General features: G+C 39.8%; 3 protein-coding genes across 5 annotated transcripts in view; 2 read left to right on the forward strand and 1 right to left on the reverse strand.

Annotated features, from left to right (window-relative positions):
- Nucleotides 1-301: 301 nt before the first annotated feature.
- On the forward strand, nt 302-8,199 carry LOC5510209 (bone morphogenetic protein 1). Its single transcript, XM_032379329.2, has 6 exons — nt 302-665; nt 2,881-2,919; nt 3,384-3,755; nt 4,620-4,791; nt 5,306-5,532; nt 5,866-8,199. The coding sequence occupies exons 1-6, from the start codon at nt 632-634 to the stop codon at nt 6,465-6,467; spliced, it is 1,446 nt and encodes a 481-aa protein (XP_032235220.2). The 5' UTR covers nt 302-631; the 3' UTR covers nt 6,468-8,199.
- A 1,360-nt stretch (nt 8,200-9,559) lies between these two features.
- Nucleotides 9,560-12,953, forward strand: LOC116617004. 3 transcript variants are annotated; one of them, XM_032379334.2, is made up of 2 exons: nt 9,560-9,750; nt 10,215-12,953. In XM_032379334.2, the coding sequence occupies exon 2, from the start codon at nt 11,051-11,053 to the stop codon at nt 12,860-12,862; it is 1,812 nt and encodes a 603-aa protein (XP_032235225.2). In that variant the 5' UTR covers nt 9,560-9,750; nt 10,215-11,050; the 3' UTR covers nt 12,863-12,953. The 3 variants fall into 3 exon arrangements, with proteins under 3 accessions (XP_032235225.2, XP_032235224.2, XP_032235226.2); XM_032379333.2 differs by having other exon boundaries at nt 10,386-12,953; XM_032379335.2 differs by having other exon boundaries at nt 11,027-12,953.
- A 678-nt stretch (nt 12,954-13,631) lies between these two features.
- LOC5510206 (isoleucine--tRNA ligase, cytoplasmic) overlaps nt 13,632-16,582 on the reverse strand; it is a 33,087-nt gene continuing 30,136 nt past the window's right edge. Inside the window, exons 33-35 of the mRNA XM_032379332.2 lie at nt 14,909-15,127; nt 14,560-14,629; nt 13,632-13,943 (exon numbers count right to left, since the gene is read on the reverse strand). Of these exons, the coding sequence (XP_032235223.2) occupies nt 13,879-13,943; nt 14,560-14,629; nt 14,909-15,127 (354 nt within the window). The 3' untranslated portion in view covers nt 13,632-13,878. The remainder of the gene's footprint in view (nt 13,944-14,559; nt 14,630-14,908; nt 15,128-16,582) is intronic.

The following is a 16,582-nucleotide window of genomic DNA, read 5'->3' on the forward strand; positions in this document are numbered from 1 at the left end:
AAAAACTCTCGGGGCCTGATTAATTTTGTAGTCGCACTACACCTGGGGGCTTAGGTGCTTCAACAAAGGAGAATAAAAATAACGCAAAAAATTGTATGTCATCATTACATAGGTGCTTTACGAGAATTCGGTGCTTCACTAGAATTTGTTTGAAGCGTGCCTCTGTAGTAATGATATCTGCGAGCTGAATGCGAAAACCTATTACTCTGTTAATAATGACTTTAAAGCCCCTCCTGCGTTGTAAGTGCATGCCATGGAAAAATTTGCATTGACGTTCTGTGTGGGGGCGGGCTGTCTTAGGAATTGGGGATTTTGGATTAGCGAGAAATAATAACTACAGTATCCTTTTCCATATTTTTAAAAATGAAGAGGAAAAATCGTTTAAATGTTTTAGTTATATCAACCCTAAATTATTAAGGTTTGCAGAAAAGTTCGCGCTCAAATCCTATTCATAAATATTTGATAATATTTTGCTCAAGCACTATGGCAACCAAATAAGGCCGTCCTTGGTGATCGCCAGCGTTGCATGAAGGACGAGGCAGGATTCATGTAGAAGAAGCACGCAGACACGAGTCTATAAAATTGACAACTTTCAGCTTCGATTAATTCGTGAAGAGGGTATATATCAACCATGGTTAATACTGGACTTGCTTCACTTTATGTCGGTGAGTAAAGTGTTGCTTAATTCTAGGTAAAATCTACATATCTTTAGAGTCTAACTTTTCGACGTTGTGTTTTATTTTTCGTTCTCCCCTCTCGAAACACACTTTCTACATTGATTATTGCCGAATTATCGATCAGTAGTAATGCTATCGCTAGTGATGGCAGGAACTTGAAGGCTATCTCTTAAATTGGCGTGTTTAACCCGGAGAAATTGGGGCAGAAAGAAACTTGGGTTGACGTTTCATGTTGAGTTCGTCCTTGCGTTTTCAAAAAGCGGATGCAACTTATGCAACTTTTCCTGCGCGCTCATTAGTCAATACGGGTCACGTGCACATTTTCACAGGACAAGTAACAGTCGATAACGTCAGGCAAAGTGGTATCTGTCCTGTGAACATTTTTGTGCAGTCAAAACTCGCTTTTTGTCAGCTCAATAACTCCCATGGTTTTCAATAACACCATGGTTTTTAAAACGCTATGAAGGCACAGAAGGAATGTTTCATTTCTTTTATAGAACTATCATCAGTGTATTTTTTTAGAATTTATCTTGAAACGGGAAAGAGAAAGCAATGACAACAGCGCGCGCTCGTGGCGTCATTCCCGTTCACGTCAGCGCGCGTGCAGAAGACATTTCAAAATTGAAAACTTTTGCTTCAATTTCTATTCCAGCTCTCAGCAGAACAATAAGAAAACAGTCTAGGTGTAAATCCATAAGTTGAAATGCAAGTTTTGAGCTTGTAGTTTTTGTTCTAATGAAAGAAATTGTTGCATGAATTGTATCTTTCGCGAATGGCAAAAATTCCAGTGCACGTCAGCGCACACAGAATACACTTTTCGCATTTCCAGTGTAGTCACTGGGATATAAAATAAACAAACCACTTCTTTGGGTCACTGTGATGTCGGCGGATAATGTCCAAGGATGAGAAATGGTACGGATAATAAACAGTTTGCCGAGAAGCGAAGCTTCTATATTTCCTAAATAACCCACGCCTGTACCAATAATTTTTCTTTGGGGGAGGGGGGGGGGTGCGAAATGCGGAAAAGTGGACCTTTTTGGGGGTGGGGAGCTGGGGATTTTTATTCTATTGCAGTATCTCCACGGGACGTTTAATATAGATTTGACTTGTGGCTTTACATCTGTCGTACCATAGTGATCTAAAATGCATTTTTTAAATCTAATTTTCCTAAAGCTAGATCGACAGCTACAATTTTAGTTTCCACTTATTGAATTCTCTTAATTGTTTAAACAAACAATTGATATTTTAAAATTTTCTCACCCTTTTTTAACAACAAGATTTGCATTTGAAGTCTTAACTTTATACACCCTATTATAAAAACATTTCAAACAGCAATAAGTTCAAGGGTTTACTGACATATGTTACTAAGGTAAGATTTGTCAAAGGTCCTGAAATAAAGATTATTTATTATTTTCAATTCTGTTAGATTATCACTAAATCCATGCTTGGTTATATAAAGATAAATTTTATAAAAAGGAAAATACTGAAAAAAATGCGTTTTGAAATATTTTGGCGAAAATAAAAACTTTCTTAGAAAGTGCAGTATGGAAGTGAAATAAAGCCCAAGCGTGCATAGTTGACCTGCTCAGACACGGTGATATCTTACATGATGAAACTGAAATGAAGTTTAAAAACATATTCCAATAGTGTTTCGTGGTTTTTACACTTCTAAGGAACGATATCCGTCATGTCTTTGAAAAAGGATTTTAAAATACGGATACAGCGCATGCTACTTTGAAATAAGATGTTCAGTGCGTGTGCGAGCTTGTTGCAATTGGTTTTTGCAGCTCACATAGGTAGTGAAAACATTGGCTTGAAAATTGTTGCCATCAATTGTTGCTCAAAGCCATCGGCGTAGCAACGTCATTGCTGAGCAACACTAATGTCAGCACACCCTTTTAAGATTTAAAAATCTTTGGGAAGTGTACACGAAAAATATGTGATTTTACCATTCTTCAATAAGAAATGGCTTCCCAAAGCCTTTTTTTTCTGTCAAGTGTCCCAAAAAAGGACTCAGGAAAGGACTTGCCTTAGTTGCTCGAGTTAGAGCTCAAAGGCAGTTCAGGTTGATGATGTCATACCGCTGCTGGACTAATCAAAATTATAATAATAAAACATTTGCTAAAGGGACGTAGTGCTTTTTACAGATAACATTCCATGCCATACTCACTATTTTTTGTTTGCCTTTCTTTTCCTATTATAGTGCTGGCCATTTTTGTGCGCAAGAATTTGTCACTGATTGGTAAGTATTATATATACCATAGTTGCTCGTGCAAAATGTCAAAACTATCGTAATTAGTACAGTAAATTTACTTTTTAAAACAAGGTTTAGAGTATACCCCCCAGGCTAAACATTTCTACCCTCACCCCCTCTCCCCCAAAGAAAAAACATCAACAACAGCCCTGAATTGTCATTCATGTGAAGTTTATACCCCCAAATATAACCTACTGCCAATTTACCATTTTTCAAGTAACAATCTCAAAATAATGCGAATGCACATCATAATGCTTCTTGAATATACAACTGTTTCTGTGCTTTATCTGCAAGCAGAATATCAACCCCCACCAAAAATACCCCAAAAGTCCCACTAAAAGATGCCCTCATAAATAAGATAACCTTAACATTCTTGTTCATTTGTAATTGAGATCACTCTTGATCAAGTGTTTTTTAAATATATTATTTTATGTTCTCTCTTTGATTTTTAGATGATTGTTATGGCACCAAGACCCTGAGAGCCTACTCAACAGACAATTTCGTGACTTCACGTTACTACCCATCCAATTACCCTTATAGCAGTACTTGCTATGTAAAATTCGAGGCCTATTCATATGCCTATGAAGTCCGTCTCTCCTTTGACTCTTTCAGCCTTCAATCTGCATCTAGCAATGGTGTTTGCTATGACTATGTGAAAATCTACGATGGTAGTTCTACTTATAGTACCCTGCTGGGCACATTCTGTGGCTCCAATATCCCACCAGTTATTGTGTCTTCTGGAAGATATCTGTATTTGAAGTTTTACAGCGGCTCATATACCACCAGTACTGGTTTCCAAATTAGATTCAAGCAGATTTACTCCTGTAAGTAGGGATTATTTTTAATTGTCAAACAGTTTGGACATGTCTTTGTATTCATGCTAATATTTTTGTGAGATTTTTACTGCTGAGTATATATAAAATATGAGATAATCACAGACGAAGATGCAATTTCTCTTAAAAGAGAAAAGCAAAAAAATGATGATGATGATGATGATGATCATCATCATCATCGTTGTCGTCATCATCATCATTATTATTATTATTATCATCTTGGGCAGAGAACTGTTGGTCAAAACATTATTCGACACACCCAAATACATAGAAGGTGTAATTAATCCAACCCCTCGGTACACAATATTTATTTGAAGAAAGGATCTTTCCCGACATTTTTTCTACGACTTTTGAGCTCCCAGCATACCCTGGTTCCAGAGGGGACCTGGGTGTACTCCTACCACGGATACATTCTAAAAGCCGCAACAAAACTGTGTTCACTATAAAGCTGCCCCTGTCGGGACAAATGTAGATTGATCAATCTGGCGTGTATACAGGGGGTGTGTCAAGTCCGCTAGTCCCCTATGTCTATCCAAGTTGAAGTTTCTGTACACCAGGTCATTAGCCTCCCTCTCAGCCACTGATCTTTTCTTGTGGTTAACTCTACTATTATGGTACTTTCAAAGCGTATCTGAAACTTGGTTTTAGTAGAGCCTACATATTGGAAATCGCACATGCCTTACATAGAGCAGATAAACAACATTTATATCACTGTTACAGTCGGTTACATAGTGATGATGATGATGATAATTGTACCCTTATACCCTATTACCCTTGTACCAACAAATTAGAAAGTTTTAATATTGGAATTTATTTAAAAAAAAGTTAAAGTAAAAAACGTCTATTTTTTTACAGATCCTTCTTCTACAACCTGCACGACCACAAACTCCTTCTCAAAAAACAACAATTTGCAACTGTATGCTACCAGCTACAGCAAATATCTAAACAGTCCAAGTTGGCCCTTATCCTATCCAAACAGTATGCAGTGCACATGGGTGATCTCTGCGCCCTCTTCATACTACATCAAGTAAGTATTTTATAAACTGAACAATGGCGCATAACTAGGAGGTGCCAAAATGTGGTCTCTCATTCAGGAATTGAATGAGAATTTAAACTGCACATCCACTCAGAATATCTATGCCTGTATATCCCCTCCTTTGATTTGAATATGTTAATATATTTTAGATGTCTCTGCATTTTTTTACACTAAAGCAAAGAAAATTGAGCCTTTTTATGTTATAAACATAAACAGCTTTTCGCTTCAAATAACCATCTCATTTGCGAACTACATCTCATTGATTTGATGTATGATTTACTAAAGTTAGATATTACAGACCTAAATGATGTAAAAATATATTTTTTCTTTTTCCAAGTGTTTGTCTTTTAGACCCATGATCTCTGAATTATTTGTTTGGGCAAATCAAAATGGAAATTTTTAATTAAGTTACTGAACGCAAGGTCTATTACTTTGTTAGAAACAGATAAATACCCAAAGTGGCTAGAACTCAAATAAAAATATATATATTTTCTGTATTTTTTAGGATAACTTCAGTCTCCAAGTCTATGGAGTATGATTTTGGCTGTGATAATGACTACATCAGAGTGAGAAATGGTAACAGTGCAAGCAGTGGGTTAATTGGTGACTACTGCGGCTCCTCATCCATGTCAGTCCAATCCACCGGCAGCTACATGTGGATTCGATTTCGCTCCAACCAAGGCGCCAACATATACACAGGCTTTCAAATCAAGTACATAGCAGTAAAAAAATGTAAGTGATGTTGTTCTGTTCTGTACAGTATAGTATAGTACCTTACGCAAACTAAAAGTTTCTGGTTAATATTGCTAAAAAAGGACTTGCAAAAGATATATTTTTGTAAAATATATTGTATGGATTTTACTGGTTTAGTGGGTGTACAGTGGTGTTTGTTATTATTTTATGAAAGAAATAGAAAACTTCTGCTCTGATATAAGCACAAATAACTGTAAAAAGGTATCCTTTAGTGGGGCTTATATATCCTCACTGCATTAATCTGTTGGTTTTCAAACAATTTAATAATTATAACACAAAGATATTAATCTGATTTTTTTTTTGTGTGTGTAGCAACTTCTAGCAGCTCACTGACTGGCATAATTGTTGGGGTGCTGGTGGCAATTGGTGTTGTTGTGGGAATCGTAGTGGCAGCCATTTGTTGCTGCAAGAAAACAGGCCGACCAGGTGCTGTTGCTGTTCCGATGGCTACTACCACAGTCACAACAGTTACCAATGGACCCCCACTTCAACAGCGCCAGCAGCACCCTCCACCAGGGCATCCTCCGATGGGTGGTGGATACCCAGGGCAGCAACCAGGTGGACCTCCACCATCCTACGACAGCACCATGCAACAAGGTGGGTCCTATCCACCTGGACAACAACCCTACCCTGGACAGCAAGCCTACCAAGGACAACCTGGTGCCTACCCCCAAGGACAGCCTTACCCCGGACAGTCATACCCTCAGGGCCAGGAGCCTTATCCAGAGAAGGGTGGGTACCCACCAGCAGGGGTGGGGCAGCATTCTGGTCCATACCCAGGTCAGCCCGGAATGGTGGGCCCTCCACCAATGGGAGGTCCACCACCTATGGGAGGTCCACCTGGAGGATACCCTCCACCTCCTCCTCCACCAGGTGCTGGCGACCCTGCATATCCTCCGCCTGTTTCTATGTAACTAGGGGACCGACCATTATCTGGCAGGTCAGTAAAATTTCCAAAATAACAATGGACAATCACTCCTTGGCTGAAAGGCAAAGTAAATTCCAGAGAAATAACATCGAGCAAGTTTACTTGCCATAAAAAAGTTTAAGCAGGAAACAGATATGTTACTTCCCATTCAGACATGAAATGATCGACCCTTAAGTCCGCTTTAGACAGAACAATTTAGTCGTATGCAATTTGCCCACAACATCTCTACAACTCGACTCAGATAGTAGCCTACACCTACAAGTCTTCTACGATGCTCGACGAGAAAAGTGATGGTTTGTAATTCAGGGCTAAGACATATTGTGCGCAGTTGGCATACAGCTAAATCGTGTTGTCTAAATCTGACTTGTTTTGATTCAAGTTTTAAATTTGTAAAACTTTGATGGACTTTTTTGGACTTTGAATGTTTTTTTAATGGCAGGAAGGGAAGTCGGTCTTTTATGTAAATACCATTAATAGCTTTTAACAAATTAGTGTTCTCATTCAAAGTGAGATATTACAAGTTTAAATACTAAACTAGAGGGGTCTTTTAGCGAAAACGAGGATGCCAATCCAGCCACTACTTTCAGGCTGTTTAAATTTGAAAATATAGACAGTCGACAATTTGTGAGAAAACTTCAAATTTCATTCTTTCAGTTTGTTTCGAAGTTTTGTGACCTGGTTTGAGCGGGGACTTCGGTCGGCAGGATTTTCCCTCCTTTAACATGGAAAAATTGGACTTTCCACTGATCAAAACAACAATGGAATAGGTTGTGGGTGGGAGCAGTTGTCCCAATGGTTACCTCTTGGGTTGTATGTATATATTTATACACGTAAAGAAAAATAAAGCTCTAAATAATTGTATATGATCAATAAGAAGATAAGGGGTATTCCACATTATCGCGCAGAAAAGATAATGGGTTTTAAGCCGGGACGCGAAGAATATCGTAAGATGTTTATCTGATGGCGGCCTTATGACAAGGGTGATTGATCCAGGCGGTGAAAGGTGACTGTTGATGGCTCTGTCGTTGACAGGGTATATAAACACTTCTCTGCAAGCACCTTCTTTCTCTGGTCTGCTTTTTAGTTAAGCTATGTTGTTGTTAAGGTGTGGCGTAAATTCGCCCCACCATTTCTCGGTTTTAATTTCAATTCGTGTGATCTCTGAAACATTTTGTATACATTTATTAATTAATTGAGTGATTACAAATTAGAAAGCCACAATTATCCAAAACAATCAGCCCTGTGTCACTTTATACCGTGTTTACACTGCTCGCACGCTACGCTGCCTTGTGTTAGATATTCATTACAAGTTCATTATTTGTTGATTAGTACTTTGACCCCCGGCAAAAAAACATTATCATGATATATAGTAGTCTGCAATATAAAAGCTCTTTAAAGGACTATGTCAATAATTGTTATTAGTTTACTCAACTGAAGCTAGCCTATGTGTGTTTCATGCTACAGCGTGAAAATGATTGACAGACCCCTAGGCATTCTAGAGGGGGGGGGGGGGGGGGTGTAGCATGTTTTCGTCTTTGTAATGTATGTGTTATCTTCTCCCAGCCAAAACCCTAGAAAATCTAATGGTTCGTGTAGGTAAAAGATGTCCTGAAAGTGATCGCTACCTCGATGTCGAGAGAAAATATATGATACACAAGCACCTTATAACCAAAACCAAAAATAATAAAAGTTTGAATAAATAAAGTATGAAAATGATAGTCTGAATATTATTTATTATTATTGATATCCCCGCGCCATTGTCTTTAACCAAAGTTATAATAATAATAATAATAATAATAATAATAATAATAATAATAATAATAATAATAATAATAATAATAATTTATCAATTTATATTGCGCTTTTTTCATATAATGATCAAAAGCGCATAAAGTTATTCTCCATTGTATCCATTATCGTATTAAGAAAGATTTCGCTTAGCTTTAGCCAATAATCTTTTACAGTGGTGTCCATGACATGACGAAAAAACCTGGAAAACGCGCAATTCCAGATAGAGAGAGAAGACACAATTTCTTACAATGGCTATAGGTTCCTTGTATTACGGACTGATTTTCAAAACACAAATTACGTGAGGCCGAAGTGCACATAACCAGATTTTGGCTTTTGAAGATAATTTTTCCTTGATCATCATTGCCCTGTGTATCAGTTCAGGGACGAAAAGCTCAAATTTCAATGACACCTTTCAAAAAGTCGCATCAATTTAAAGAAAGTCGCACTTGATATTTTGTTTGCTATAAGTTACTAAGTACTCAGAGAAATTCTCCGCCTTATTCGATGTGAAATGGGCTTATTTGAAGCGTCACCTCATGTTTTTCCGTCATGTCGGTGTCCATGGAAATGTTTGCTTTTCAAACGCGCGTAGTCCGAGTTTCCCTGGGCCGAGGGTACGCTTGCCACGCTGATCACCACAGGACTCCCAATAGAATACCCCTCCCCCCATAAAAAAGGACAAGAAGAAGAAATGAGAGCCGTACCCTTTGCTAACACTTGTCGTAGAGGGTTGGGTGTAGATCTAGATATTTTACAAAAAAATATATGAAGCAGAAAGGCAACGCTTTTTGGTGGCCAATGAGATGGGAAGATACGAATCCCCTACGCAAACCCCTTGTGCCTGTCCCCGCTGTAATAAACAATCCCCAAACAGATGAAAAATCGTAGTATTGATGCCCAACTTAAATGGTCACATCCCTTAATTCCCGTTTTAGCGCTAATAAGACTGAATGAAACTCCCTACGGCAAAAAAAAAAAAACAAATAATAACGCGATTACAGTTACAGAGACTGGGGCAAATGTTTATGAAAAGCCTTAAAATTCGTCTTCCAACCACAAGAAATCCGTCTTTTGATCTCTTAGCAATGAATGAATAGATGATATTTACATATAAAGGCGTAGTTGCTTTTATTGAAGATCCTTACCAAATGCCACAAAAATCATAAGCAAACATAAACTACCCTTATTTTTATCGCCTCAAAAGAAAATGGCATACTGTGGCTTTTTACCCGTCTGAGTTTGTCAAGTGCTTGGCCTGCTTTTAGCGTTTATGTGACATGCAAATTTCCCGCAAAGTAGAGATGATGTTCAACGCGACTATATCTTCTCACGCAATGTACCTGACACGCATAGAGTTGACATGACGTCACGTTGAATTAGATTTGAATGCTCAATCTGTTCAAAATATAAGGTCACGATGAAAGAGAAGGAGAGATAGTAGACGTGCAGGGACCGAATTGGATTCTGAAACCCTAAAGGTAAACGTTTTCCTCTTAAACTTTCAATCTTTAGGAGAATTAATCATAAACTGCTTTCCAATAGATTGAAAATGGGGCAAAATTATTATATCGAGTGGCAAACAACTGCTTTTTTCGCTAGATGATGGTTTATTGATACTTTCATTTAAAAAAGGGTTTGCTTAATATGTTATGTTACATCTGCAAGAGTGTTTAAAGAATGTATTGATTTGCTTGGATGGCTACGCTCAGCATATCACCTATAAAAAGGGCCGATATAATTTCAGTAAGAGAAATGGTAATCATTTATTTTCGCGGAAGGCAAGCGGAAATTGAATGACAACTGGGCTTTCAGGAAGATAGCAAACAAACACACCGTGGGAAGACAACGCAATCATAACAACTATTAGGAAAAAGTTATTTATAGTTAAAAAACATGATATAGCAAAACGACTAAAAAATGGTAAATACCTTTTTCTATTCAGATATTCTTTAGGGTTGGTTCTGACTAGGACGCCTACGCAAGCACAACAAACGATATTTTCTCATTCTCATTAGAACACAAGAGCAAGTGCTACAGAACGCAACTGCTTGATTTTCTTTAGTTTTCGATGGTGTTTGACCGATTCTCAATTGTTCTTGCGTTTGCGTCGTAGGTGAGTATATTGGCGGTCGTGGAGGGCTAGGAGAGCTGCCAGTGTAGTGACGTCATGTTTTGAGCAGGTGAACCACAGGGAAACCGAGAGATCAGAAGTAAATAAAACAAAGGGGACCAAAAGAAATGATAAAAAAACTAGCGAGGAGATAGCACAATTTAAATCAAAGCTGATCATATGCTATAAGGGAGAATGGGGTGAAGTTAAATCGTGTGACATTTAATGCGTTTTTTAATATTCTGTGAATTCTCGTCAATAATTTCCAACTGAAAAACAGCTTTTCGGTTTTCGCCGTTCAAAATAACGAAATTATATATGGAGCTTTTTGAGTGTTTGGCGCCTTTCATCAGCGAGGTGGCGTGATCGGAAACCAGCTCAGTGCTGACCAACGGACGCCAGAAGGCAATTTAGCTGTTGGAATCGTCGGCAAGAGTTCGCAGAATATTGAAAAACGAAGTAACTAGTTAATAAATAATAGTTAATGAATAATATTTATAAAAGCAGACGCCAATACTTCTTTACTTTGCCGTATTCTGCTTTTTTTAGTGCTCGCAAAAATAATAGAGACAAAGCACTTTGCTTCGCGCTCAGCATTTCTATATTTGTGAATGTTTTTGGTGCCTATCTATGACTTTTTCCAGTTTTAAATCTTCGGACGAAACAACATGTCAGGCATAGAGTCACTGAACGCAAAAACCAGCAAAGACCAGAAAGAAAACATATACCACTCCCTAGAAAACCACAGAGACAAAATAGATCCCATGTTAGGAATTGGACCCATTTTACAAACTGGGACATCACGCCACGGTCAGCGGGGAACTGTTACTACGCAACATGTTACCAGGCAACCACTTGTAGGACGAGCAACTGGTCAGTGGGGCCGCGGGGGACTGGGTGAGGCGCCAAGAGATGGGCCAAGCACAGGGTGCCAAGGATACGCATCTAGAGTGAATTACGTCGAGGAGAGAGGGAGGCCCATGAGTGCGACGCCCGCACCGGACCACAACTCGCGTATAGAATCAGTATGGAGTCCCCAACCTGTAATATTAGAGCAAGTGGAGGACAAAGGAAACTGGCGTAGGGCACGTACATTGCATGGTGTGCTTAGAACGGAGCGGGGAGACATGGTGCCTCCATTATCCGACAGACGGCCAGAGCCGCATGCGATAAGGCGGCGGACGGGTTACAAGTTGTATCCGTCACGCACCGAAGTTGCCCGATCAGATAACTCTATTGTTACAAGAGTCGCACAGCATTATATAAATGTTCCGATACCGGGTAAACGGCCAGGTCAGAATGCGTTTCGACCACAAACTGATAACAAGCCCTGGCCGAAGTCATGCACCGAGAATGCGCCATATGAAAACTCTATTGACGCGAAAACTGTGCAGGATAACATTAAAGTCATGGTTAAAGACCTGGATCGTGCGGGAGGTGTGCAAACGACTAGCTATGCGAGTGGCTATCAAGGTCGGGAACGAAGCATACCCTCCATTAATTCACGAGGGTGTGGGATTAAAACGGACGGCCAAAAAGTCGAAGTAGGCAGGGGTACTGGACCACCTTGTACTACTGAACATAGCATCAAGACTAGAGTATCAGATGCGACTAGTAACAACATACTAGAGGTGAAAGTCGACGTACGAAAACCAATATTACTACACGTTAGTCTATCTGAGGACCATGAACTTACAGAAAAAGAATTAAAATACGAGAGGAAAGCAAGACGAAGGTTGATGCGTAGCTTATCGATACCTCACAGTAAGGTTAGTAGTGCGGATGAACTTTGCAGTCCGAAGGATGGGACGGTTCGGATGGACTCACCACAAGGCAAAAACAAGGTTGAGGATGCTAGTGATGACATACGAGTGTCAGACAGCAATGGGTTAAAAGTACCCAGAGCGCAGCAGTTGCGCAGTAAATCTCTCCCTGTGAACGCGGTCCACAGTCTCCAAAGACTGCGAAGAAAACCATCCAGTGAGATGTTTCCGCTGCGCTATTTCGCATACCTCGGGAGGCGTTTTCAGCCAAGGGGACGCCTGCCCTCTACGCAAGATATCCACACAGCGCGTCCCATAATTCTCACCAGCACAAGCGTCGTGTCTCCCGATGCCTCGGACGGTATTCGTACGCAAATCAATCAACTCCAGCCGGGGTTTGAGACAACACAAAAAGCAAACGACTGGACGGAGTGCGTGGAGTGTGCCACGTGCGTTTGTTGCGTTAAGGGGGCTATCTATCACTGCACTAAAGATACAGAGACGGAGGGAGAGATGGCAGATCAGCCATGCGCATGCGAAGGTCCGTACTGCTTCATTCGCTGGACAATCCTCGGAGCACTGTCTCTTTGCTTGCCGTGCTTATGTTTGTATTTGCCGCTTCAGGGATGTAGGAAATGCATGCAGCATGCGCGTGGACGAGGCCGGTACTATAAGGACATTGAATTGGAATCCTATTTAGCTTCGCCTGGTCAGTAATTTAAAGGGGCTGTGTCAAAAACAGCCACGGCAAAGCTCAGCGACCCGCAACAATCAATTGTGCGATATCAAATAAAAGCCAAAGAATATACAGGTCGCTTCTTTGTTATAGCCTTAACTATGCCACAGCCCTTTCATTAGTGCTCACGGACGAGCTTGACAAGTTCTTTACGGACGGAAACCTGGTTTTTGTATAAACATACAACCCCATTTTCATGTAACATGGAACTTTTTCTATATGAAAAGTCTGTAGTACAGTGGAACCTGGATTTTACGATACTATGATTTTACGATTACCTCCATTTTACGATAGGGTTCCTTTCTCTCGACGGAAATACAGTGAAATGTATAAGAAATTACCTCGATCTAACGATATTGTATACAACGATATTCTCGATTTTACGATACAAATCTGTTCTCCCAAGCGTAATTTTGACCTCGATATAACGATATTACTGATTCTGACTATCAACAGAACAACAAAAGTCTTCTTGACTTGTTAAATACAGATTAGTCTAACAGAGAGTAATTGAATAGTCTAACTCAGAGTACAGTTACAATTTTATCATTTTGTAAAAGTTTATTATTAACCTGACCTCGCTACAATGATATTTTCAATGGATTTTCCTTTATATCGTAAATTCGAGGACCTCTTTTTTTTTCGCCCGAGGCATATCGTAAAATAAAGGTTCCATTGTAAAAAGAAGTTATAATGTAGAGAGAGAACGCGTGAGAGTGTTTTTTGAAAATAACTGAAGAAAACAATCAATAGAAGTTCAATATATTTATTTTCTCCACAAATTGAGAGGATCTGGCGCAATTTTTTAAGTAGCAACATAGAATCCAAAGGATTATTGTAAAGTAATCCAGAGAAGACTCGGGTTAATTAAAATAGTGCTTCACTTGGAATACTCAATGTACAGGAGATCAACTATGGAGACTATACTGACTTAACTAATTTAAAATGATTCCTTACTTCAAAAGATATCAGCTTCCTAAGCCTGGACGGATGACTTTCACTTCTTCACAAAGGCGTAAAGTTTCGCGCCGTGAAGTTGCCTCAGAGTGAATGGCTTCAGAACTGAAAACAAAAAAGACGAGGCTGATTAAAACAGATAGGATACAGGATTTGTATAATATTGGCTCTGTTTGCCCAGGTACTCGGGAACCGGTGACATAACGAACAGGATTTCTCAGTCCCGTATCTGGCCCCGTAAAGTAGCGTTTTCAGAGGAAATCGCATACCCAGCGTTCATTTTCTCAGGCACCAGTACAGCGCGATTCATGGGTCTCTTGGTACAGTAGGGTTGCAACACTTCAAAAAGTTGTTGAGATGTGATTATTTATAGTTTGATGCAGTTTCGATGGCAAAAGAAATAGGGCCCAATAAAATTGGGAAAGATAGACGCAAGAATAACTAGGTCAAATAAATGGAAAATAGTGTAATCTGTTCGAGTTCGATAAGAAACTGTTTAAATCTAAAAAAAATGTGCACATGAAAATTTTCACCGATTGTTCGCGTACGAGGGAGCGAGTTGATAAGTATTTCGGTCGTCAGATTTTACATGTAATTCCAGATTCTAGAAAATATATTAACTGCTCTCATTAACTCTCAAAGACTGTGTGATTGCAACCGCGTGAGAGCTGGAACGAGGCTAAGTCTACTAGTGCCCCCTCCCCCCCATGGGAATTCTTACCTTCATCGCCCGATTGGGAGAGCGAAAATTCTAGTTTCTGCCCTGCTCCCAGTGCAAAGATGGCCTTCACCTTTTAACAGAAACAAATTGGGACCTTATTCAGGAGGGAAAAACATCCACGATTGCATTCCAGATTGCATTCCAGAGCGTGGCTTCCTCGACAGTTTTAGGGTTACACAATTAAAACCAGAGTATACGAGAAACTAGAAAGTAGCTTAGTAGATGGAAAAGACTTTTCATAATTTATCCAAAAGGATGACAGCTCTATGGTTCTCTTCAGTGAACCATATATGATGGATCTATCTCTCTATCTTAAGCCGCTGACAACCAGTACTGACAGAACTCTCACCTGATCACTAAGCCGATCTAGTGTCATGGGGTGGTCACCCTGTGGGTTCTCTAGCAAGACTGTTGCGTTACAGCTCTTGATGCCGTTACCAGGCTTCCCACCGCGCAGCTCAACGTTAACAAACCGACAGACGGGGGAGGGGTGGGTACTTGAGCCCGTAATGGTGTCATCGTTCACGTGACCACGGAAGATCCAAAGTCGAAGCTTTTCACCTTTGATCTTTGATAGGAAGACAAGGATCAATAAGAGATTTTAACTGGTTAGTTGCACGCTGGGGGGGGGGGGGGGGGGGGGGGGCTCACCCGAATCCTCCTCAAAGCGATCTCTTCTTATGGAGTTGTTCAATTTTTAATTTGTCTAATATGTCATGTATACCTGCCCATGCACCCCACCCCCTCCTTCTTGCCTAACTGTAAGCCAATTCATTATCTACACTGGACTGTAATTTCACACATTGTTTAAATCTCGATAATCAAGGGCCCATGAAAGCGAAAAAAAAACCCAGTGTGTATTTCAAAACGGTTATTTCCCAGCCGGTTATTTTTAGAAATAGGAGTTGAAAGGCCACTATTACTTGCGTATTTGCTTTGTCTTTTCTGGAATCACAAGACAAGAAATAACTATCGCTTTTTTTCCATCCATCAAGGATTTAAATTGGGTGACGACAGCAAATGATATACTCAAAACACACAACACAAGTCAACCCACTTCTGTCTGTCAGTAAATGATTGATATACGGCCACTACACACAACACAAGTCAACCCACTTCTGTCTGATATTCTGATATACGGCCACTATATACAACACAAGTCAACTTACTTCTGCCTGTTAGTAAATGATTGATATACGGCCACTACACACAACACAAGTCAACCCACGTCTGTCTGTCAGTAAATGATTGATATACGGCCACTTCACACAACACAAGTCAACCCACGTCTGTCTGTCAGTAAATGATTGATATACGGCCACTTCACACAACACAAGTCAACCAACTTCTGTCTGTCAGTAAATGATTGATATACGGCCACTAAATACAATACAAGTCAATCTGTCTGTCAGTAAATGATTGATATACGGCCACTACACACAACACAAGTCAACCCACTTCTGTCTGTCAGTAAATGATTGATATACGGCCACTACATACAACACAAGTCAACTTCTGTCTGTTAGTAAATGATTGATATACGGCCACTACATACAACACAAGTCAACTCACTTCTGTCTGTCAGTAAATGATTGATATACGGCCACTACACACAACACAAGTCAACCTACTTTTGTCTGTTAGTAAATGATTGATATACGGCCACTACATACAACACAAGTCAACCTACTTGTCAGTAAATGATTGATATACGGCCACTACACACAACACAAGTCAACCCACTTCTGTCTGTCAGTAAATGATTGATATACGGCCACTACACACAACACAAGTCAACCCACTTCTGTCTGTTAGTAAATGATTGACATACGGCCACTACACACAACACAAGTCAACCCACTTCTGTCTGTCAGTAAATGATTGATATACGGCCACTACACAACACAAGTCAACCCACGCCTGTCTGTCAGTAAATGATTGATATACGGCCACTTCACACAACACAAGTCAACCCACGTCTGTCTGTCAGTAAATGATTGATATACGGCCACTACATACAACA

Source organism: Nematostella vectensis, chromosome 10 (genome assembly GCF_932526225.1).
Source record: "Nematostella vectensis chromosome 10, jaNemVect1.1, whole genome shotgun sequence".
Taxonomy (NCBI): domain Eukaryota; kingdom Metazoa; phylum Cnidaria; class Anthozoa; order Actiniaria; family Edwardsiidae; genus Nematostella; species Nematostella vectensis.